The 23,143-nt window shown below is 39.1% G+C and overlaps 1 protein-coding gene across 2 annotated transcripts; it reads right to left on the bottom strand.

Moving 5' to 3' along the window:
- Positions 1-2,972: 2,972 nt before the first annotated feature.
- On the bottom strand, positions 2,973-22,163 carry LOC113683278 (protein white-like). Of its 2 annotated transcripts, none has more exons than XM_089182093.1 (20): positions 21,159-22,163; positions 20,292-20,639; positions 18,717-18,765; positions 17,932-18,118; positions 16,907-16,978; positions 16,677-16,775; positions 15,894-16,060; positions 11,553-11,624; positions 11,051-11,153; positions 9,827-9,895; positions 9,165-9,205; positions 8,754-8,859; positions 8,082-8,213; positions 7,539-7,631; positions 6,714-6,771; positions 6,362-6,439; positions 5,836-5,941; positions 4,908-5,008; positions 4,580-4,701; positions 2,973-4,217 (listed from the first exon to the last, which is right to left on the bottom strand). In XM_089182093.1, exons 1-20 carry the CDS (start codon positions 21,235-21,237, stop codon positions 4,116-4,118), a joined length of 2,184 nt encoding a protein of 727 aa, XP_089038219.1. In that variant the 5' UTR covers positions 21,238-22,163; the 3' UTR covers positions 2,973-4,115. The 2 variants fall into 2 exon arrangements, with proteins under 2 accessions (XP_089038219.1, XP_089038220.1); XM_089182094.1 differs by lacking the exon at positions 21,159-22,163 and adding an exon at positions 20,869-20,885.
- Positions 22,164-23,143: the final 980 nt, after the last annotated feature.

Below are 23,143 nucleotides of genomic sequence, written 5' to 3'. Positions count from 1 at the left end.
CAACTTATATACCTCCTAACTCCCCCAGAATAGTTGTTATTATGCTTATTTTGACCACCTTAGGATGGTGTCCTCCTAACGTCATCTCTAGTAAAATCTCAGCTTTCCTTTCGGCTGACTTCCAGTCGACAGGGTCTCTTACTTTTAAGTCTCACGTACCAGTGTTTGCCCTCCTCAGTCCCCCCATTACAGTAGCAGTTAAAAAGCGAAAGAGCTCCCTCCAAATCTCGGCGAGATAGCGCATTTTATTGGAAACGAGACCTTCAATGTCCAAATTAAGGCTTCTTCTAGCATCTGATTGGGAATGGGTCAATTTCTAGCCCAAGGCCGGGGCGGGCGGGGGAAGTGAGAGGCGAAACGGTCGCAATATACTGATGTCAGTTATTTGCCATTGAGCAAAATGGGTCAAATAACAATGCTACACCTAAACGAAGGAAGGTTTTTCTATTAAAATCCCTATTTGAGAATGTCTTTTGAATTGGATGACTATCACTTCATTCGTTTTCCGTTTGTCCGTCTCGACGACGATAGCCTCTACCTTAGCAATCTCTGAGAAAAAAAGCAACTTGCAGTCAAATTGATCGATGACTTCTCGGCGAAAAATTATCGCGCCTCGTGATACAGCTGATTCTTCGTCTACAGTTAGCTTTGCAGTTGGTTTGCTAAGAGAATCACACAACAGCTACGAAACTCTAGAGCACTGACCAAGGGAAACCTTCGCCGCATTTAGTGCCAAGGAATAAAATGTTATGGCAATAGAAACGACCTCAGCTACCCAATCTTATAATATATTTCGCCATAGAAAACAAAACACAAAAGCAACAAACTAAAAATTCAGTAACGGTAGTTTATGTTCTAATCTTGACCTGAACGCCGAAGGCGAGAAACCCTCTTTTTCAGTCTTCGTCGAAATCTTCTTTTGATGCACGCAGTTCTCCTTCGTAGGGCTGAACCGAACTCGCAACTTTTATTCCTTGTTACTACTTGAGTAGGATGTATCACAACTCTTGGTGGAGCTTACTGAAGCTAGGTATACAACGCTGTCTAACATTATTATAATAGAACTTCAATGCTGACTGATACAAAATTACAAGAGATGTCAGAGATCTTTTATTGTCAACTGAGAGTTTTTCGAAGTTTCCTACACCATCACCAGCTAATTTGTTACCAGTCAACGGGACACTTTTAAGAAAAAATAAGGGCGCTTTAGGGGCCGAAAAAACTGAGTTTAAGTTTTTTCTATCGGAATTGGTTTGTTCATATGACAATCTAAATATTTACGCGAAAGAAAATTTTGTGTGATATGCACTTTAATAGAAGTGTCCGCTGAATTGGAGTTCGTTGTAAAGGGAAATATGAGACGTTAATTTCGGGACCCGGCTTAGTCTCCGCTTAAAAGAGGGTTTCCAATAAATTGGAGGGCCCGCTTAATAGAAGTTTTACTGTATTTCATGTGGCAGATCACGACTCACGTTGGTTCGTAACTTCACGCATCACATATGAACTTTAGTCTAATCACGCGTCGCCGAGATAAACCCTCTGCTACCCTCAGATGAGAGTATTGACAGCCGAGAAAAGTCCGGCCTGCTTAGACACATGGTTTAAAAGCCGCATAACATTGCCATCCATAACTACAATTAAGACTGCCGCTTAGTCCTTCTCTCCGCTTCTCTGCAATAGTCTGGGGATCCTTCATTACAATCGCATTACATCTGCCAAACCTCCAAAGTCTTTCAATTCATTACGAGGCTAAAGTTATCGGCCAAAGCAACGCAGGTAGAAATTTCATGAAGGCGGAGTGGGAAAGAATCTTAGGCGAGAGAATTGGGACCTAGAAAAGAGTTCAAAAGGAGAAGTTCCTCTGTAAAGGGAAACATGAGGAAAGGTAAACTTTATGTACAAAAGGCACAGTAAGAGTTTCGCCCTCCAGTGTGTTGCTTTTGGCATCGTTTCGCGTTAGATTGGAGTATTTGCTGCAAAATCATGGGCTGTGACCTCGTGCAACCATTGTCTCCGTGCATACGGGTTCAAAAACCATATGTAGGGCTGCTGCTGAGAGAGCCAGGGTCTATCATTGTTGCACTGACTAAGAAATCCCGGTGATAAGGTGCAGGGACAATACATAAACATCTATTTTGCGTGAAAATTTGCATAGACATTTGTCTGCGAACATTATCTGCTCCAATATGTGAACAGTTCACCGAAAGGGAAGCTAAAAGGAAACTGAAAGCTTCGAGAAAGAGATAATGTCCAAGGAAAATACACTAGCATATTTTTAGGGCCAGGTAGAGGCTATTGTGTTTATTATCCTTCAAATGTCTTGTGACGCGCGTGAAAACATGTTTACGAATAGCTTACCGCTTGCGGCGTGGGATGTCTTCTCCGAGTTTTTTTTTAACGACTTTATGAACAAACAAAAATTTTCCTTCGTCTGTAACAACCATACAACACTTTCTCATCTTAAACTAAATTTTGTTGTAATCGACGTAAGGTTTGAAAGTTGGGGAGCATCGCGTAGGTGATTTTCTCGGATATTACCCAGTTTCAGCTGAGGGATAATCGGTCTAGTAATGCATTTAGACCAATCGCCGCCTGCAAGCCAAAATGTTCGATGGATCTTGAGCCACAATATAACGTTGACAGTTTGATGCGTGGAGACAAATTTCTCTCCTGTAAAGTAATTATCGAATTTTTTGAAGAGCTGGTTTTAAGGTAATATTTAAAGGAATTCTTCTATCATTTCTCTTCGTCTCAACTCTGTTCCCGGTTCGTTAAGATTCCGTTGCAGCATGCGCATCTCAACAGGGTACGTGTACACGGCTTACGTTAGCACATCGTAAGAACAGTTTTTTTATTATACCCCCTCAAGAGACCTTGTTACACGCATGCTCGGTATACGGCTCGACGAAGTTCGCGCCAAAAGAAAATGAACATTAAAAAAAAGGTAATCTGAACAAAATAAGAAACGACCATTCAGAGACAAGTTCATTTCGATGTAATCTACACTAGGCTACTAATGTACTTTTCGTAACACAAAACATTTAGTGATGTCTCATACAACTTGCATCGTGTAGGAAACATTTTTCATTTTTACCGAGGTTTTTCTTAGCAAAAGCTTTACCTTAAGTTACCACGAAATACAGGGCTTTTTTTTCTATATTCTACATATCACTATGAATTATCGATAAAAAATTGTTAACTATAAAGAACCGCAATGTACTGTTTCATCAGTTACATTGTATATCAAAGTAAACTTGATGTTTTAAACTACAAATATAGAATCGCAACAATGTCCTTGCGACAGGTTAGAAAATTTTAAAACGTAGCTGATTAACTCAATACAACTCCGCTAACGCAAAACTGATAACCGCTAATAAATCGTGTAGGAAACATTTTTCATTTTTATCGATGCTTTTCTTAGCAAGAGCTTTACCTTGAGTTACTGCAGGATTTTTTTTCCCACATTCTACACAATACCATGAATTATCGTTAAAAATTATGAACTAAAGAAAAAAAACCGTGTATTGCTTTATCAGATATATTGTATATCAAAGTAAACTTGATGTAATGTTATAAACTACAAATATAGAATATATACTTAATTCGCATATGCTCTCCTGTAATACATCAGGTCATGAACAACGAGGTGTAACAAGTACAGTCACATGTCAGTCTATGAATGCTGATCAATAATTAATCAGCTGCAACACACAGTCATAGAGGGAATTCATCTGGTAATTTTTGAGAAGGTAAATGATAAAAAGCAGGAAAAAAAAACCAAAGAGGTCAAAAATAAACGAGTAATGGGCGAAAATGTTGAAAAAAATTTCGGCCACAGCCTATTTTTACCACGGCTTAGTTTCTTTACCTAAAACTTCTACATGAATAAACTCTCTTTATTCAAGAAGAGGAGGATACCAGTCTAAGGTGCGCTTCGGAAGAAAAGATGAATCATCTCTCCTTCAATCGTACGCTGAGCACCTTCCATTTTGGCCTTCCTCATGTTTCCACCGCAACACCCGCCTAAGTACAAGTACAAGAGCCTCCAAGGAGTAGAGAATAAACAAAATAACGATAGAGTGCATACTATAGTGTTTTAAAGAAAGGAGTAGAGATCACTGTTGTTTGTAAGATCTTCTCAGCAAAAACAAGAAGGAAAGTACACGGAAGCCAACCATCAAAGCTATGAGACAGTACACGTCGAACAGCAAATTGTCCTAAAAGTAAAAAAAATATAAGAAAAAAAAAGTTATCGAACTCTTTCTTCAACAAAATAACAAGCTGGCAAGGCAACGCAATGATTTTATTTTTGACCTAATAAGAGGGTTAATGTAATGCGGCAGTTTCGGTGCCTGCACAGTAAGAAATGGTGAGAAATACAGGAATATGGCAACATTTAACGTGGTCTATTTTGATATGGCGCACAGAAGAAAATCCGGGCTTCAAAATGGTTGATCTTTGTTTTCAAGTTTTCGTGCAGTATATCTTCTTGACATTTTTATCTGTTTACAAGAAATTTGTTCCACCAATAAAGGTCTTCCAAATTAGTTTTCTACGAGGTCACCTATTCTTTACGTACCTCTTTAAAGCCCAGGAAGTCAATGGCTTGGTTTCCGTTCTTTATACAAAACCCTTTTTCTCCCGGAACTGCACCGGTACCGTTAACAACTGGCGGTGTAGCTGTAGCATTTGTACCACAACCTAGGAGCAAAACACGGTTTCGTCAACGGTATAAAACGCTTTCAGGACACGTTACATTCTTGTTTGGCTGAGCGTTTTGGGAGCAGAAGCTTACTGGAGATTCCAGAGAAACAATAAACAACACCAAACATACTTAGAGAACCCAAGTCTTTCCACTGGTTGATGAACAGGGCTTCAAAAGAAACAATAAACAACACAAAACATACTGATAGAACCATAGTCTTTCCACTGGTTGATAATGAGAGCTTCAAAGCCATACATAAACCAAGAAATGTACTTCAGCCACACAAAATAAACCGGCACCGATCTGAAACAACAAAACAAGAAGTGAGTGAATGGGGGTCCAGTTTTTTAATTCATCAACGAAAATGCAGACTGCCGGTGAAGTTTACATTGGGTGACTTTGTGTTAGCGGTATCATATCGGAGCCCACTTTACAATTCGTTATTTAGTTGTCCTTATCAAAACAGCAGAATTGATATCTTCTCCCTCCTTAGCCATAATCGTTCCGGCTTGGTTTACTTCCACTGCTCACGAGATCATGAACACATTGATATTCTGTAGACAGTTACGCGGTTTTTTTGTCCATCTCACAGAACAAAATTTGATCTTTGATAAGTTTCTTCCAAGTTAACGGTACCTTTTTTCGCAGATCACAAAATCACACACATAAAACGACAAAAAAAAAAACAAACAAAAAAAAACCAAAAAAAACCCAACAACAACAGGAAAATCTCTCAAAAAATGTAGAAAACAAATTTAGAAAGAGAGCTCCTACAAAGCTCAATGACCTTATTAAGGGAAAGAAGCACCAATATATATATTCATGAGTGATCACATGTTGGTGCTTCTTTAACCATTGCTACACTCCCAAGGTTAGAAGCTGCTCCATCGTTCGTTACCATTTCACCAGGTCTCCCAAACAGTTCCCTGCATGCTACCCATTTTTACTCTTGAGTGAAAAGGCCCCGTGCATTTTGCACACGAACCGCACACAGTGATCCATCTAAGGCTCGAACCCAGACTTCTCGAGTTCAGCACGCCAACACTAGGCCACCGCGTCTCACACAACAAATGTTTACAGTGTAGATGTATTCAAGGTACATAATAATGAAGACAAGGGAGACAACTTACGTCGACTTGAGAAAGAATCCTCCGAAAATCAATAAAGGTAACATAAGTGGAGGACCCAAAGATGTTGCTGCAGTGATGGTTGGTGCTATTGTCGATATGATGTACCCTGAAAAAATACACGTGATTGTCAGCAATAGTGTACACACTGTTGGCTCGTTGGTTCTACGGTGTGATTGTTCGTTCGGTCGGTCGATGATTCGATCATTCATGGTTCGTGCATTGGTTGGATTGTTTGGTTGATGGTTGTTCGTTCGAAGTTTTCGTGGTTTGTGGGTGTAACACTGTTGCTCAGTTCTCTTAATCATTCCTTCGGAAGTTGAAAAGTACTTCCAACTAACTCGTTGGCTCATTCGATTAACCTTTCGATTGGCCGCCGTTACTATACGTTCGTTCTCTCGTTCAAATTTGTTCGTTTGGATTCGTTCGTTGGGAGCGTTCGTTGAACAACATCGTTCGCAACATTGTTGGATTGAACCATACGTAAACATGAAAGCTTGTTGACGTGATCAAGGTACACAACACTTACCAAAGGAGACCGCCACATTTGTTACCAAAACCATAATTGCGTAACAGATTACGAAATTTAAAAATCTATCCCTCAAACCTGCCAAAAAAGAATAGTAGAACTTAATAGTTTCTTTGGATTAAAAAGCAACACTACTCTAACTACTCTTACGAGAAAAATGTGCTAATACTTCAACGAAAATTCACCACACTGTCGACCTCCACGCCGTGTTTCACTTTAAGTGAAAAAAAAAAAAGGGTTACAAAGGGGAGGTCACGGGCACCCCCGGACCTCCTCTCCCCTCCCTAGCTGCACACTTGATGTATAAAATAATCAAGGAGTAAAACACGTCTCTTTTAAAAATATTTCTTACCAATCATCCAATACGAAATACCGGTCAGAAGCAAAGGAGTAATGATAAAAATGGGCACCTACGAAAACAAATTGATCACATGTTTAAAATTCCACCAATTCATTCGCGTATCATTGACCCTTTGATCTAAGAAATGAATAAAGGGCGTAAGCTTCTAAAGGAACTGTGGTACTGCTAGATACTTAAATTTCCCTAATCATTCTAAGCAGCATTAGGCAGTCTGCGGCCTTTCCTTACATCTAGGCAGTTCGGGAAGCCGCAAAACTGTAGAACGAACATTTTTTCCTCAAAACGGCACTCTTGATTACCACGGTATCAACAAACGCTCTTCATTCAACTAATTTATTCTTGTTTTTCTCGTTACCGTGTTCCCACCGATAGCGTAGCTCCGTTTCTGCATATAAACACACACATAGCCCACAATTCCTCCATTAGCTCTGACGAAGGGTCAACGCACGAAACGTCCGCTTTGAAATTCTTTACGGTGGCTAATTTACATTATCAACTCAGTTGATAAAACCAGATTACCTCTTACATAAGACCCTGGAACTTCCCGAGAAATCTATCACTACTTAATGTAATGGTCAGCCCGAATTAGAAATCTCGCATTTTATTTATTCACAAGTTGATTAGTGACTTAGTCGTGAGAAAAACGATGACACTCCTCTTTCGAACTTATTATCGTTGCTGCTAACAGTTTTGCTGCTTTTCCGTTCCATGGATTAGCTCCTTTCGGCATAATAACATTCCAGAAGAATACTTGGTGATCAGAGTTGAGCGATTTTGATGGTAACTACAAATCAAATCAATTCCACATCACGGTACCTCGGACAAAGTCTTCGCGAGATAGTAAACGTCCGTTCTGTACATTCCATTTTTGTGTTCTCGTATAAAAACAGGTAGTTCAACTGGAAACACCTGTAAAGAAATCAAGTATTACTTCAATACTTGTGCAGTAGTTCAAACTTTTCAGTTTTCCCCTGAAATATATTCGAAATGACGAGGGCACAAAACACGCTTGAAATTCGTAGAGTAAACCTACACGTTTTCTGAAATACGATTAACCCTCTGACCTTTAAGAGTGACTAGCATCTATTTTCTCTTAACAATATTACCACTGAATCAAACATTAAGGTCACGAGAATAACGGAAACGATCACCAACTAAGGAAGCTTTTGATTGTCAAACAAATCCCCTCTATCGTCTTAAGAAACGTATAGAGATCAGAAAGGAGAATATGCATGCTCAGGTGTAAAGGGTAAATTTCTTGGATCATTTCTCACTTTTTTCTTACAGCTATGATTATTGATCAAATTCGAGGGTAGGAAAAGGAGAGAAACATCTGTACTTTAGTGTTGATATACTTACAAAGAGGACTCCCTGAAGATTGGAAAACGAAGCAGATGTAACTAGAAAGAAATATACGCCAGCAATGTTCTGAATACCATCTTGATCATAAGGTATTTGAAGATAGATTAATCCAGCGATCAGCGCAGTAACCTACGTAAAGTTAACAGAGAGAGAGATTAAGATCAATGAACAGAGATACGCTATATTTTGCGACTTGTTTAGAAGTTGTTTACAACAAAAAGGAAAGAAAAACAGACCGAAATTGCTCGCGCATGAGAAGTACAACATTTTTAATGATCAAGATACACTCTGATTTGTCATTACATGATACGATGTCTCGAATTTACATTTCTAAAATAAAAGGAAAAACGATGTCTCGAATTTACATTATCTATGACGACGAAGCGACAATCAGTGGCAAAAGGGTTAAGACTGTAAAAATGTTCCTTAATGCTGTGAAGGTGTTTGCCTCTCCCTCTCCTCCCTCCCAAACCCAATACAATGGCGAACATTTCGCAGCTGAATTTCGGAGGGTGCGAGGGAAGGGGGGGAGATGGGGAGTAGGGGTTCCGGACTTCTTTCAGGAGTGGTCTTTTAATCGGCATTTTAGGCACTTTGCCACTGATTTTAAGCCATTGTCTGGGTCTACAATAGTAACATACGTTTGACTAAATTATGGAAACAACTCACAATTGATTGAAATATTCTAATTCTGAAAATGATAATGTCTCTACTGTTGGTAATCCAAGAGCGCCACAAGACGGCCCAAAGTTGTCGACACCAGGAAGCTTTGTATCTACGAAAAATAGAATTACAAAAGTGTAACCTTTTAACAATATTATGCAAAAAAGGCGACACAGAATGCAAGTTATCTGAAAAGAAAAACAGAATTCAAATTCACTCGCCTTTTCCAAAAGACCCTAGTAAAAGTAATGAAAATTCTGGGCGATTTTTCTACCATTCTTTTCAGCCGGATTAGAACAAAATGTACACATGTAAATTTCTCAAGCAGACGTGTGACAGACACGACCTGGTTCATGACACACTAACAACAGTATGAACTCGCGTAGTTTTAGTACAAGGATAAGTATAAATTCTTACGGTGATTGCTTCTTGAAAAGAACATCTCCTTTGAAGGAATCCTGAAATATAAGAAAAGCGCTAAAGTAATGAGAGAGCACCAAACCCGGCTACGGACGGTAAGAGAAGGAAGAGACGAATTCGGATGGCGCATGAAGATCTCAAAAGGTTTAGGCTCCAGTCGCCTAATACTCTGCGTCCTCATTCCCCTCTGTAAAATCAGCTAGGGAAGGTATATGTTTGTCACTAATGGAAGTTAAAAGATTATTGGCACTTCGTAGCATAGTCCAGTTAGTCCTAACATTACATGCACAGTTACTGTTACTATTCTTTCACGCATTTGAAGGAGAGTATTGGAGGTAGCCACGTCACCAGGACTTCTCTTCTTTCTGCCTCACCCACCTCCTTCCCCCCCCCCCCCCCCTCTGGAAATGAGACGTGACTGTAATGGAGCAAGTATGAGGTGAGGGTGAGGGTGAGGGTGAGGGGAGGGGAGAGTTGGGTTTCACCATTCACATCGTCAAGAAAGTGAAGAGTGCATGTTAACATCTCATAGAAAAGATAGCTAGCAGCCATAGAGAGCTTAAAAATTTAGTCATAATTCTGCTTTTGACACACATCACACCGTATGAACAAGAAATTCTGAGCCGGGGCTTTAAAGATCATTTTAAACTGCCACAAACCTGTCTGTCGAGCCCACTTTCTTCTTTGGCAATTTCTGCTGCACGTTCACTGTATGCATCACAGATTTCCTAGATAGGAAAAGAAAATCACATTGATTTCTGACAAAAGCCTTAAGTTATATGGCAAAAAGAAATTTTCACAACAAATCACAGATTAAGGTTTGATTTCCATACGAGATTGAATGACCTGATTATCCCGGCATCATTTGTTTAAAGCAACTTTGAGTATCAGTCCACCATCTGATTTGAATTCTAGACCATATTGCAGTTAGCCCCCTCCACCTGCAACTTTTCGAGGTTTTCCTGAGAATTTACTGGTACCCACCTTGCCAAAGAACACTCCTTGCACATGAAGTGACCTGATTGAGGATTAGAACTTAGACCTTCCAAACTGAAGGTGGGTCTTTGACCTAAACAACTATGCCACTATTGTGTCTGCACTCAAGCCAGACACCCTTGACCCTTTGAACTCTGAGAGTGATTGGCATCTAATTTCTCCTTACAATATCACCCCTGGGTCACACATTAAGATCATGAGAATAAAGGAAATGATCACCAACCAGAGAAGATCTTAAATGTATGGAAAACATTGTGGAGAATATGCATATTGATGTTACAGTGTACAGGGTTAATGAGGCACAGAGCTAATACTGGTCTCCACGACTTGGAGGGACTTGAGGTATACAACATGTAGCTAAATGAGTACGCCTTGATGGGAGGCCGGTCCATTACAGGTTACCACTTGCATTTCAACTGGTCTACCTAACAATTTCTCAGAATCCATTTAGACTACTGAGTTGGAAGGGACAGTTTGAGTATGTACAATGTCTTGCCTAATAACACATCACAATGACCTGGCCCTGTTTCACATCCAGACCTCCCTACCTGGAGTTCAACAGACTAAATAACCCCTTAGAGTGACTGGCATCTAATTTCTCCTTACAGTATCAGCACTGAATCACACATCAATGTCATGAGAATAAGGGAAATGATCACCAAATAAAGAAAGTCTTGATTGTTAGACAAATTCTCCTTGTCAGCACCTTTGTAAATGTACAGAGAACAGTATGGAGAATATGCATACTGATGTTAGGGTGTAGAGGGTTAAGCCACCATGTCTGCCACCATCCAATCAACCCAATATTAGAAAAGCATTCATTTTATATGACCCCTGAATTTCTGCTGTTCCCCTAACAACCATTTCTTGCTAACTACTGACTTTACCTTAACTCTTTCCTTACAGCGCTCTTCATCTCCTGGCACAATAGCCAAAGTGTGGACAAAGTAATCTGCAGGGTTGAAGTTCATGGGACAGGGATACCCAAGGCTGCAAGAGAGACACAAGAATGCTACATAAGGCTAAATGTAATTTACATAGGGTTAAACTGCATGCAAGAGTAACAGTTCAATCACCAACCAGATGTGGAAGGCTTCTGGGTGGTGTACATGCACAGGGGCATTACCATGTCTTTTTTTTCTCAGTTACTTTGCTGCTTTCCATGCTTTTATTCTCTTCCTCTCCCTAACCCCCCCCCCCCCCCCTGTTTTGGCAGTGTTATGTTGAAAATTGCTTGGAGGCGAGCAGTACCAGCTTAGATGCCATGGTGACCATGACTGTGACTTCCTTGTAATTGGGGTTACTTTAAGTTGTCATCCTTCTCTGCTGCCATTTTCACAGCACCTACCCTCCCATTCAATAGGATATCAGATTCATTCGTTAACATACCCACTGAAGTAAGGTATTGCTTCAGCTGTGGAACCCATGTAAGCTATTCTACCTTCAGCCATCAGCAAAATGCTAAAAAAAAAAAAAAAAAATGAATAGTTAAACAATGATGAATTGAAGTAGAACACTTAAGGATACCCCTGAAGGGAATGGTGGTAAAGGTCACAAATTCTCAGCACATTTTATAAGCCCTCTCTGTTACTGCTTCCATTGAAGCTAAGTGTTACTGCTTCCAAGAAAAACTGCGAAATATTTTCAGGTTAGGTTGACACCCCTGTGATTAGTTCTTTATAGATAGAAAATTATAGTTAGTGTTTCAGTTCAAGATAAGACCCCATGTGATCAAGATTGTTTTTGAATAGAAGACAAGTTAGACTGTAACCCTTGATAAAGTAATCAAGACCTGCGAATGTTGGCAAGCAATAAGTTGTTTTGTGATTATGTTATCTAGCTTGTACCCAGGTAAAATGTCAGGCGGGATATAGGCGGGATCCCGGCAATCCCACCCAGGATCCCAGGTGGGAATGGCGGGATCCCGCCTTAGGTGGTGGGATCCCACCTTTCCCACCTGGGATGAAAATTTGATCCCACCTGGGATCCCGCATTTAATGCGGGATTCCTGCATCCCACCCGGGATCCTAGGTGGGACTTATGCATTCTACCCGGGATCCTGGTCGGGATTTACATATCCCACCTGGGATTCTTTATCCCAGCTACGAAAATATTGTTTTGCTGTTTTTATTCTTACAAAACGTTTTTGTGAGAGTTCCAATACTTATGGATCATCCACACACTCCGCAAATATTTGGCATGCAGACAAGACAGAGGTGGTCACTGTTCCCTTTGAGAAAATACACCTTTTAAATGACTTCTTCAATTTGCTTTATTTGAAACTCTGATCTGAAAATATTTTTAAAACAAGACTTGTTAGTAGTGAGAAGTACAAACCGAGTTTCTTTTCATAACTTAATTTTTTAAATGTCCCAATCACTGGACCTCCTAAAAAATATTACTTCTTTATATTTTTGGTGCAAAATACAATTCCTTCTTTACATACAAATGAAAAGTACAAGTCACAGTTCAATAATAACAGCTCTAAAGTTTACTTGTTGTTCTTCTCTGTGTCAGAGATCAACAAAATTTTTCTATACCTTGTAGGTCTGGTATAAAATTGTACTTGTAGTGTAAAATGACAACCTTGTATCTTCGTTCTCTCCACCCCTTTCCAAGCTCGGTAACGCTTCGGACTGTGCATAACCATTTGCAGACGAGAATTCCAATGCACCTCTGTAATCGCATGTAGTTGCTTCTGTCTCTCGTGCAAATGTTTTCTCCGTTATGAGACGCACTTGACTCTGTTGGCACCACTGCTAGTTCACTGGAAAGACCGACTGAGGAATCGAGATGGCTAACTGTGTTGAAACGTGTTGCTGAACGCTTGTTGTGGTCAAGCCTTGTTGATTTGGGTACTGGTACACTGTGATCATCTAGGTATCTCTTATACTTCCTAATGTTATTGGCTTGTGTTGTTTCTCACCTTCGCCGTGAACATAACTCAAGTGGGTTTCGAGTCTTTCTTTCCTCGAAAACTTTCGGCCACAAATCGTGCATTCTTGTTCGATTCTTGTCGATTATTTCTACATAGAGTGAATTCACATCATTATTTATGTCATCATCAAAACATGAATCCAAGGTATCCACCATCTAAGAGAGGAGAACCGGTCAGAAGAGACAGAATAATGTTGCGCGCTTCTCTTGAGACTGCAATGGGTCAAGCCAGCGGATTCTCTTTGCTAAAAGGTCCACGTGATCATGCCCGTAATCGGAAACAAAGAAAACTCCATTTGGCGCTCATCTTTGAATGTACTTTTCATCGGTTAACCGCTCTTGCTTCAAGTTGTTTCTTTTCCCAACTGTTTTGCCTAATATAACACTTCTAAAGATTGGTTTTATTGTGGTTTAATGGGAAAACGAGAACAGCGTGAGTGTTTTAAATGAAAAGAAAGTCGTTGGCGCCGTGAACTTAAAAGAAGGGACAATTAACAGTTGACATATCGACTGGTTCAAACAACGATCGAGTGGCCATTTAAAGCTAGGATTTTTAGAAGTTTGTGGTGAGTACAAATTGCCATATTCGTTACGTGATCAAAATCTTATCAAAGAATAGAAATAACGGCTTGAATTAATCTTACCTAACACTCAGCGCAACTGAAACTCAAATAATTCTGAGAATCGAATTGGTCGCTTGCATACTGCAGTTTCCTAAGCTTACACTTTACAATGAAATAAATCTATGAGTAAGGTTTCAAGATTACTTTAGTCACATTTGGGAACATTCTGACCTTGCTTTGCTTTGAAAAATTCGACTGAAGAGAGAGCAGACTTTCAATCAGTACCTTTGTCAAAATTTTGATAACATGAATTATTGAGGTTTTGTCTTTCTTTTATTCTTTGATACACAACAGCCAATTTTTTTAAACGTTGAGCCTTATTACACTGTAGATGGTCTGCTTAAATGATGAAGAAAAAGTAATATGCTGAGTTTTGCTGTTATTCTTTAAGAATGTTCGGTTAAGAAATTTGTTAATGAAACAAGTCAAACACATGCTGGTTCATTGCAAATAAATTATGAGATCTTTATCACATATAGTCTGTGTATTCATGTACTGTTTGAATCATTTATGATCAATAGCTTGGTAAGACAATGGGATCCCATTGGAGGTGTCAGTATGTTCTATAGCTAGTTGGAAAGTTTTGGACCCTCAGTGGATTGATGGGGTCTATAGCTCACCTAGAAAATTTTATCCTCTTAATTTTAAGATATCCTATCTAGTACATTTCATAAATCTGTGGTCTCCAGTGATAAACAGGATCCCTCAAAGGATTTTTCTGAAAGTGGGAAGCCATCTGTAATTTTATGCAGGGTCTAAACTGGGATTGGCAGGATCCCAGATGCAATCCCGCCTGGGATATGATTTCCCAGGTGGGAAACTATCTGAAATTTGAGGCAGGATCCTAAGATGGATTGGTGGGATTCTAGGTTTAATCCTGCCCGGGATGTGCTTTCCCAGGTGGGATGCTATTAGGAATTTAAGGTGGGATCCCAACTTCAATTGGCAGGATCCCATGTGGGATCCCATGCGGGATGTTCCATAATCCCAGGTGGGATCCCATGTGGGATGTTCCATAATCCCAGGTGGGATCCCATGCGGGATGTTCCATAATCCCAGGTGGGATCCCATGCGGGATGTTCCATAATCCCACCTGGGATGTTCCATAATCCCACCCGGGATGTTCCATAATCCCACCCGGGATGTTCCATAATCCCACCCGGGATGTTCCATAATCCCACCCGGGATGTTCCATAATCCCACCCGGGATGTTCCATAATCCCACCCGGGATGTTCCATAATCCCACCCGGGATGTTCCATAATCCCACCCGGGATGTTCCATAATCCCACCCGGGATGTTCCATAATCCCACCCGGGATGTTCCATAATCCCACTCGGGATCCCATGCGGGATGTTCCATAATCCCAGGTGGGATCCCATGTGGGATGTTCCATAATCCCACCCGGGATCCCACCTGAAAAAGGCGGGATCCCACCTGGGACACACATGGGATCCCAGGTGGGATTGGCGGGATCCCACCTTATATTTTTACCTGGGTAGTCATTACTCAAAGTAAAATTATAGCTTGTTTTTAACCTTTCTTTTGGTTCTTTAAATTGCTGCATGCTCATTTCCAAAATCAAGATTATTCTCACACTACTGTATTTGCTTTGAAAGGCTACCACTTCGAAGAGTGAAACTTGCTGAGACAAAAAAGACCTTTGAGCTTCAAAACCCTTCCAAATCTCAAGTCTCTCGACAGTTCTATTTATACCTTGACCTCTCTTCATCAAATGTTTTAATAAAAGGTGATAAATGAAACATTATCAGGTTGTCAAACATTAAAAGGAGAGTATCAGAGTCAGTTGAATTTTAAAATAACTGAAATATGTCTCCACCCAAAAACAATGCACAAGTGATCCAAAATGCCTTAATACATGGTTTCTCCAAGACTGACATTAATTTACAGAAGTGCATTTCTCTATGTGAGATTGTGATCAATGTCAGTATCTGAGCAACTGCCCACCTAACCCTCCCGTAGCCCAATATTAACCCCAACTTGTCATCAGCTGACTATTGTTTGATTAGGGGATGGGTAGGTGCAGTTTCTCAGATACTGAGTCAGGCATTAATTCTGAGATTGCAATCCCTTGTGGTCAAAATGCATTCATTTTATTTTCAGAGTAGTCGCTACATGTGGCCTACCCTAGGAAACAATCAAAACTATACCTGTCAAACATGGCATACACTTCAGAAGATGGCTGATGAATTGTGCACATGATAGTTCGACCACTGGCTGCAAGACGTTGAAGTGATGTTATTAAACTCTGCGCCATGAATGCATCCAGACCAGATGTTGGTTCATCGGCAAAAAGTAGTGGAGGGTTTGTCAACACCTTGGAAGAAAAAAGAAGTGAAGGTGAAGCCTGTATACAATGGGCACTCTGATGTGCAATAACTAAAAGCTTAGCCAAGTTATTTCTAAAGAATGAAGCAACTAGGATTAGATCATTTTTACTTGACTGACCGCTGGTATTGGTGGTGGTCATTTCTAAAGGGCCCCCAACATTTTATCTGGTTTATAATCCCTTACAGTTTCTTAGTACCCAATTTGCCCAATATGGTGGAGTCACTTTGTTCTGAGTCTACTTCCCACAATGAAAACACTGAGCATAGTTAAATGCACAAACCTCTGATCTTTCTATCTGTAGTTTATAGTACGCGTGTTATTACCAAACTAATCAGCTGGAGGGTATGATAATGACATAAGACTTCATATTCTCTGCTATTCCCTTGTCTATCCTTGCAGAAGAAATTTAAATGAAATATGAACTAAATCTTGGGACTTGAAGTGTTTAAATCTCCCTTCTTGAAATTCACAATAAGGCCAAAAAGTTAATTAGCAACCCAAACCAATAGTCAAAAGGACACTTGGAAACTGAAGTCCTCTGGTAACTTTATGCCAAAAGATGCATTCAAGGACATGTATTCACCATTAATCACCATACCCACCTCTGATGCAAATGCTAAGCGTTTCTTCTCTCCACCAGAAATTCCACGCAGTCTTCCTGGAATACCAATGACTGTGTCTGCACACTTTTTCAAACCAAGCTAGTTGATAGAACAAAGGAGATTTACAAATCAAAATAATACCATGGTACTCTACTATTCCATTTAGCCATTTAAAAAGAAACCCTTGCATAAAGCAGTAGATATAAATTAAATAATTTCAATGCAGTTACCTCAAGCATGACTTCCTCTACACGCTCCTCTCGTTTTGCCTTGGATGTGTGTTTATCCATACGAAGAAGAGCCTATTTTCAAACAACAATTTAATTCATTGAATTGATTTAAATCAATCTTTGTCTAAAACAAAAACACTTTAAACCCTAATATCAGTATGCACATGCTCTATACTGTTCTCAATACATTTCCTAAATAAGGTGTCATGCTGGCAAAAAGAATTTCGTAAATATTCAAGAACTTCTTTAGTGGGTGATCATTTCAATCAGTTCAACACTTCAACATCGTGAGAGGTGGGGAATTTGAAACTTGCCTGGGTATTAGGGTGTGAATTTGAGCCCTCTTTGTAATCCCAATTTTTGATTATACAATTTACTGGCCATGGAAAAATAGCTAATATTAAATAAAATGAACATTCTAGATGCCTAATTTATTTGTCCTTAGCAAAAATATTTCCACCATTTACACCAAACTTTTGCTTCAATTTTACAATCACAAACACAGCATGTAGCATACATGAGTTGTACATATATTTATATATTAATGACTCAAACAAACATGAATCAGCTTCAAACAATATGTCATAATTAATCACAAGTAAAAATAGCAAAACCATGTGACATTACATCATAAATATATAGGAAAAAACTATATAATTTACAGTATATATGGATGACACACAACAGATTGATGGCATATGACAAGTTTATGACAAATAATAAACAGAATAGAATTGGTTTAATTAACTATTTTAGGATGGATACTTCTTTATATTCATCTAATACTGCATTCCACCACACAGCCCACTAAATTCAAAAGTTTGTCAAAGCCTTATTTTTGCAGTTCGAAATGTATGTTACAGAACCTGTTTTTTGTTTGCTTGAGTTTAAGGCCAGTGCATGTCATGCATGGACCATAATCAGAGCAGAAAAAACCTGTTCCATAACTTACAGTATGGAACTTCAAACTTAGTTTGTAAGAGACATTTTTACCAGGACAACACCAAAACAAGCACAGAAAATACCTGGAATATTAGATGTTCTCTAACTGTCAGTGATCCAATAAATAAGTCTTCCTGTTGGATATACGCTGACAAAGCATTGATTTCGAGACCAACAGGGTGCCCATTCACTTCCACTGTTCCCATCACCTGCACCTGACCAATGTTGCGATGTGCTAACACATTCATTAAGGTGGATTTACCAGCTCCACTTTAGAGGGAGAGGAAAAACAGTTTGTATTCAGTGAACAGTCTTATCATTCAATATACTATTTTTTCTTAGCATTTTGGTTCCTCAAGTGCCCAGAGATCAGTGAGCAAAACAAGAGTCATAATGAACAAAAACAAGAAAAACAAGCAATTCAATTTGCAACTTGAGACATCTTTGACTCCTCTCCACTCCTTACACAACTCCTAATCAACCAAAGGAAACCAAATGATTCCCATGTAAATGATAATTTTCTATCAGTTCACTAGCATGATAACCCAACTCAAAAAGTTTATAAATCAATCTGCATGGGTTATTATGCTGTTAAACTGATAGAATATGACTCGATAATAAATCGGCTTAACCCTTTAACTCCCATGAGTGACCAAGACAGAATTTCTCCTTAAAATATCAATACAATACCAACTAGATAAGTGATGAGAATAAAGAAAAATATCAATTTGGGGATAATTACTTGATCCAATACTTAATTCCCTGAACTAACATTATAAGAATTGTATGGTTGACAGTAAGGGGAATTATAAATTTGATCTGGGAGTTAAAGGGTTAAGATAACAAAATCTCATGAATTGATTGTTACCTTGATCCCATAACAGCCAACAGCGTTCCAGCCTCAATTTTCCCATTGACTATTAAAAGACAAACACAACACACTTTGTACATCTATGCTCAGGAATGAATTGAAACTTTACCATACAGTGAAAACTAGCTGTATAAAGTGGAACCCAATTTAGGAGGGGAGCTAGGAGACTTGTCAGGATAAAAATTTCTCCTTCATCTTTTCCTCATAATGAACTTGTATGTAGTCAGTAGATTCATCATAATTGAAGGGAATGTAGACAAAAAAAATGAACAATTTCAATTTGTTTCACAAATTCTTACTAAGCAGACAACTTAATCAGACATCTTAATCAGACATTTGCATTTCAATTTTTATCTATAAACAATGTGAGCTCACACAGTTTACTTTTAAAAAGTTTAACTTTATTCCAGAATTACAGGTTTATCTGTCAAACAAACAGGGTTTGATTTCAAAGTTAATAGTTCACTTAAGCCCACGTGAAATAATGTCACAGTTGAGAGGCATAATCTATGATCTATACTGTTTAAAAAAAAATTATTCCTGTCTGTCAAACACTGACCTGTGAGATGAATACAACCTGTCACATAGAGATTATCAATTTTTGGTTTTGAAATAGTTAACAATTTTTCACTGAAGGCGGAGTGAATAATGCTGAGTAATCCCTATGACAAAGTCAAGGGAATATTCCATTAATGTTCACTAAGCCTGAAGCAAACTGATTATTGTTTTAGTGTAATTACTCAGGTGCTTTCCAATTCTGTTAATAAAAAGAAAAGCATTCAACATATTTTGTTACAATTGTGGTGATTACTCAAGATTAGAGAGGAGTTTTAGCAGGTTTGTGCAATTAAATCAGCAAAACCTTATATCCTTCTTTAGCATCTTTTGTGCTCTTCGCAATTGAATTTTCTTTTATCACATTTATCACTTCCTTGGAGACATTGACAAATCCCCAGGCAAATTCTCCTTATCAGTAGCTTTGAAATAGTATAGACTGAGGAAAGTTTGGAGAATATGTATAGTAATGTTAAGATAAATGTGGCCCATCTGAGGTGGCTTATGTGACGTGGCATAATTTAGTTGACTCAAGTGAGAACGAATTGATCTCCAATTCCCTTAATATGAAAAGTTTAAAAGAGTTTCTACATAATTTGCTTCAAATGTTGAACGTTTAGTCTGTACCTCATCACAAAGAACTGTTTACATTTCATTTTACCCGATGATTACATCGTTTGGCAAAAACCACAACTTTGCATGATGTTTTCCAAATTATTCACCAACCGTATATTACGTAACTTGAATTCGGAACACACAAGTTTAGCATATAGTTTCCAACTTAATAAAACAAAACTGCATCTATCTCGCTGCACACTAACCCGTTTATGAATTCCTCGAAATAGAACAAAAGCCTTGTGAAAAGCTACAGTGGTCATATTTTAAGACTCAGGTGGAGGAAATGTTACGTCTGATAGTTGAAATCCTACGAGCTGGATCAAGAAGGTTTTGAACACTTCATTGCTGCACCAGCTGTTACCAAGACCTTTTATTTACGAGGTAGCCCGGCACTCTTACCTTCAAATAAGATCTGTTTGATCCTGGGCTCATCTTCTTTCTCTCCACAACATACCCGCCGGCAGATAGAAGCTCTGGGTTGGGGAACAAAAACATTGATATTTTTCCAAGATAGTTCGACCTTTTCTCTGAGGTCTCCAACACTTGTTACGTTTGCGATCACATCTGTCCCTGGGCCTTCGTATTTCGTGTTAAAAACCAAACTATTTCCACTAGTAGACAATCCTGGCATTGCAGAGATTGTATCGAGGCTTTCTTGGGTTTCTTCATGCTTTATAAGCGTTGGGCTACCAGTTTCTTCCATTCTCTTCGCGGCGTCCTTCGCGTCAACGTTGTCGATGTGGTTCACTGCACACGGCAAAATTAGATTTTGCTTCATCATGTCATGCAGAGAATCCAAAAATATACTGCGACTTTCAAGTTAAATATTAACTCAACGTTGCTCAATACCAATTCAGTTTTGCAGGTGTAAATGTCGTTTGTAGCCTTCGACAGTAAAAACGACCAAACCCATATAAAGGGGCTCGCAATTATGTAATAGTGCAAGTTACCTGACGATTTTTAAAATTGTGCTCACCACAGAATACGCATTACGCACACGAAACCAACTGAAAGGTCCCAACAAAGGCTGGAAATTCAACAAGAGCTAAATCTTTTCGAGTCCATTAAGATAAAAAGGAGTACCAAATCCAATTCGAAGTTATATTGCAACTTGTTTACCGCCAGATTACAAATACATTCACACTTAAAACGCAATATCGAGTAAACTATTTGAAGAGGCTTAAAAAATAATTGTGAAATTTTTCCCGGTTTATATCCACCGTGAATAGCTATAAGCTTATTTGAATATAGCTTTAATAATCCTACCTGATCCATTTTTTGCAGGAGTAGCATTCACGTCCACAATTGTCCACATTTCCACATTGTTCGCGGCTTCCTCGGTCATAATTTGGCTTTTTGTAAGAAAGAGAATAAATTATAACCACGCAGCTTTCAGCAACCTGTAAGTTTTAGTTCAACTAGATGGCATGCGCAAACAGGTACTTGGAGTCGATGTCCTCCAGAACCTGTGGCTTTGGAGAGCTTTCCTCTTAAAACCTGGTTATGTAAACTGGTTCGCAGCTTCAAATTGTACTGCGTAGTTAGGTGTAATTCGACACGCGTTCCAGGCAATTTTTCGCCTCCTTTGTTTTCCATAGTCAATGACTGTATCGGTAAACAATTATGAAAATGATATGTTTTGTGCAATCGATGCCTTCATTTGAATTCAACATACACTTGAATCGTCAACACGCGAACTCTTAGCCAAGGCGAACAAAAAGACAATAGACAGAGAAAAACTTTAATGCCCCAACTCGTGATCAATAACAAGGTTATCACGAGTTTCGGAAACTGTTCGATTTGCCACGCTTCAACTAAGCTACTCCTAAACCACCTTCCACACTTAAATGCCCAAAAGCGCTGATAAAAGAGATCTTTCGAAAAAAGTTTCAAAAGTGATGTGTTTTGATAATTGTTTTCGAACGCACTGTTTCTGGTCCGGAAACGAAATTTCTAAATCTGCGCGGGTACTAAGGGAAATTACTGCTATGCATGCGCACGTCCGGCGCTTGCCTTAAAGACCCCTTTCTATTCTGTGGTCAATTACAGATCCTATTTTAGTCACCTTTGGACAAATATAACTTGAGGAATGGACATTGCCTAGCGTGCTCGCGGACAGCATGAAGGTAGCTTAATAGATGCCCGAGGTGCAGCCGAGACCATCTCTTAGGCTAACTTCGTGCTCTTCCAACTACCGCATGCATCCTGAATCGGACGAACGTACGCTAGACATTTTCCATTGCTTTTATAACATAGATAGTAAATTTGTGTAATCAAATTTAATTGCGCGAGCGTGCTTCATATTCCTATTGTGCACGCTCATAACGTCAGCAAACAAATCCCTCGAGAAAAAAAAAATTTCCATCGGGTCGGAAATGTTATAAAACAATTGGTTCATACGTCAGCTGTGCGTTCATCGAGATATGAAGCACTTGTGAAGCTTGGAGAGCACTCAAGAAGCTAGAGTTGCTCTCGGCTACGCCTCTAGCAACTCTTACGTATCTTTCTTGCTCTTCAAACTTCCCGCGTGCTTCATATCTCGATGAACGCACGCTGATGTATGAACCAATTGTTAATTTGCATTTGATGCGCGCGCTTTGCTTATGCTTGCTTATAATAAGCTATCTCGTATTTTTTCAGGTATATTATAAACACGTAATCACATGATTTTTCTCATACAATTTGGCATAAACAAGCACTTGTTAATTTTTTCAAAGACCACAAAGTGCACTCGCCCAACCGGCTCGTGCAATTTTGTTAGTCTTAAAAAAAATTTACCCGTGATTATTTAGTCCAAATTGCACTCGAAATCATGTGATTACCTAAATTGCAAATTTTCTTAACCGTGCGAGTGCAGAATTAAAGTAGTGCAACTTGTTTTTCAAAAACACATTTATGTTTACAAGCTAACATCTGTGATGACAAAATAAGTGTATCAAAATACCACACATACGCCGTCCAGCTCAAAATATTTAGCTTAGATGTCAAGGAAAAAGTTTCTTTAAAGTTCACTCATTCAAAATGATGTAGCCTTCAAAACGTCTGCGGTTTTACAAGTCATTTTGAATGGTTTGCCGAAGAGACCACGACTTGCACATTCTGAATCCAACTATTGCTGAAAATGGAGTCGAAATTACGTGACATTGGCCTAAAATGTTGGCTTTATCGTCATCCCTTTTCTGTCCTTTGCTTAAAATCTGCGGAGATTTGCTCCGAGTTCACTGATCGTCATGTTTTCCAGCTCCATTTGG

Source organism: Pocillopora damicornis, chromosome 9 (genome assembly GCF_964200805.1).
Source record: "Pocillopora damicornis chromosome 9, jaPocDami1.2, whole genome shotgun sequence".
Taxonomy (NCBI): domain Eukaryota; kingdom Metazoa; phylum Cnidaria; class Anthozoa; order Scleractinia; family Pocilloporidae; genus Pocillopora; species Pocillopora damicornis.
The sequence above is the reverse complement of the archived record's forward strand: the minus strand, read 5'-3'. Positions and strand labels throughout refer to the sequence as shown.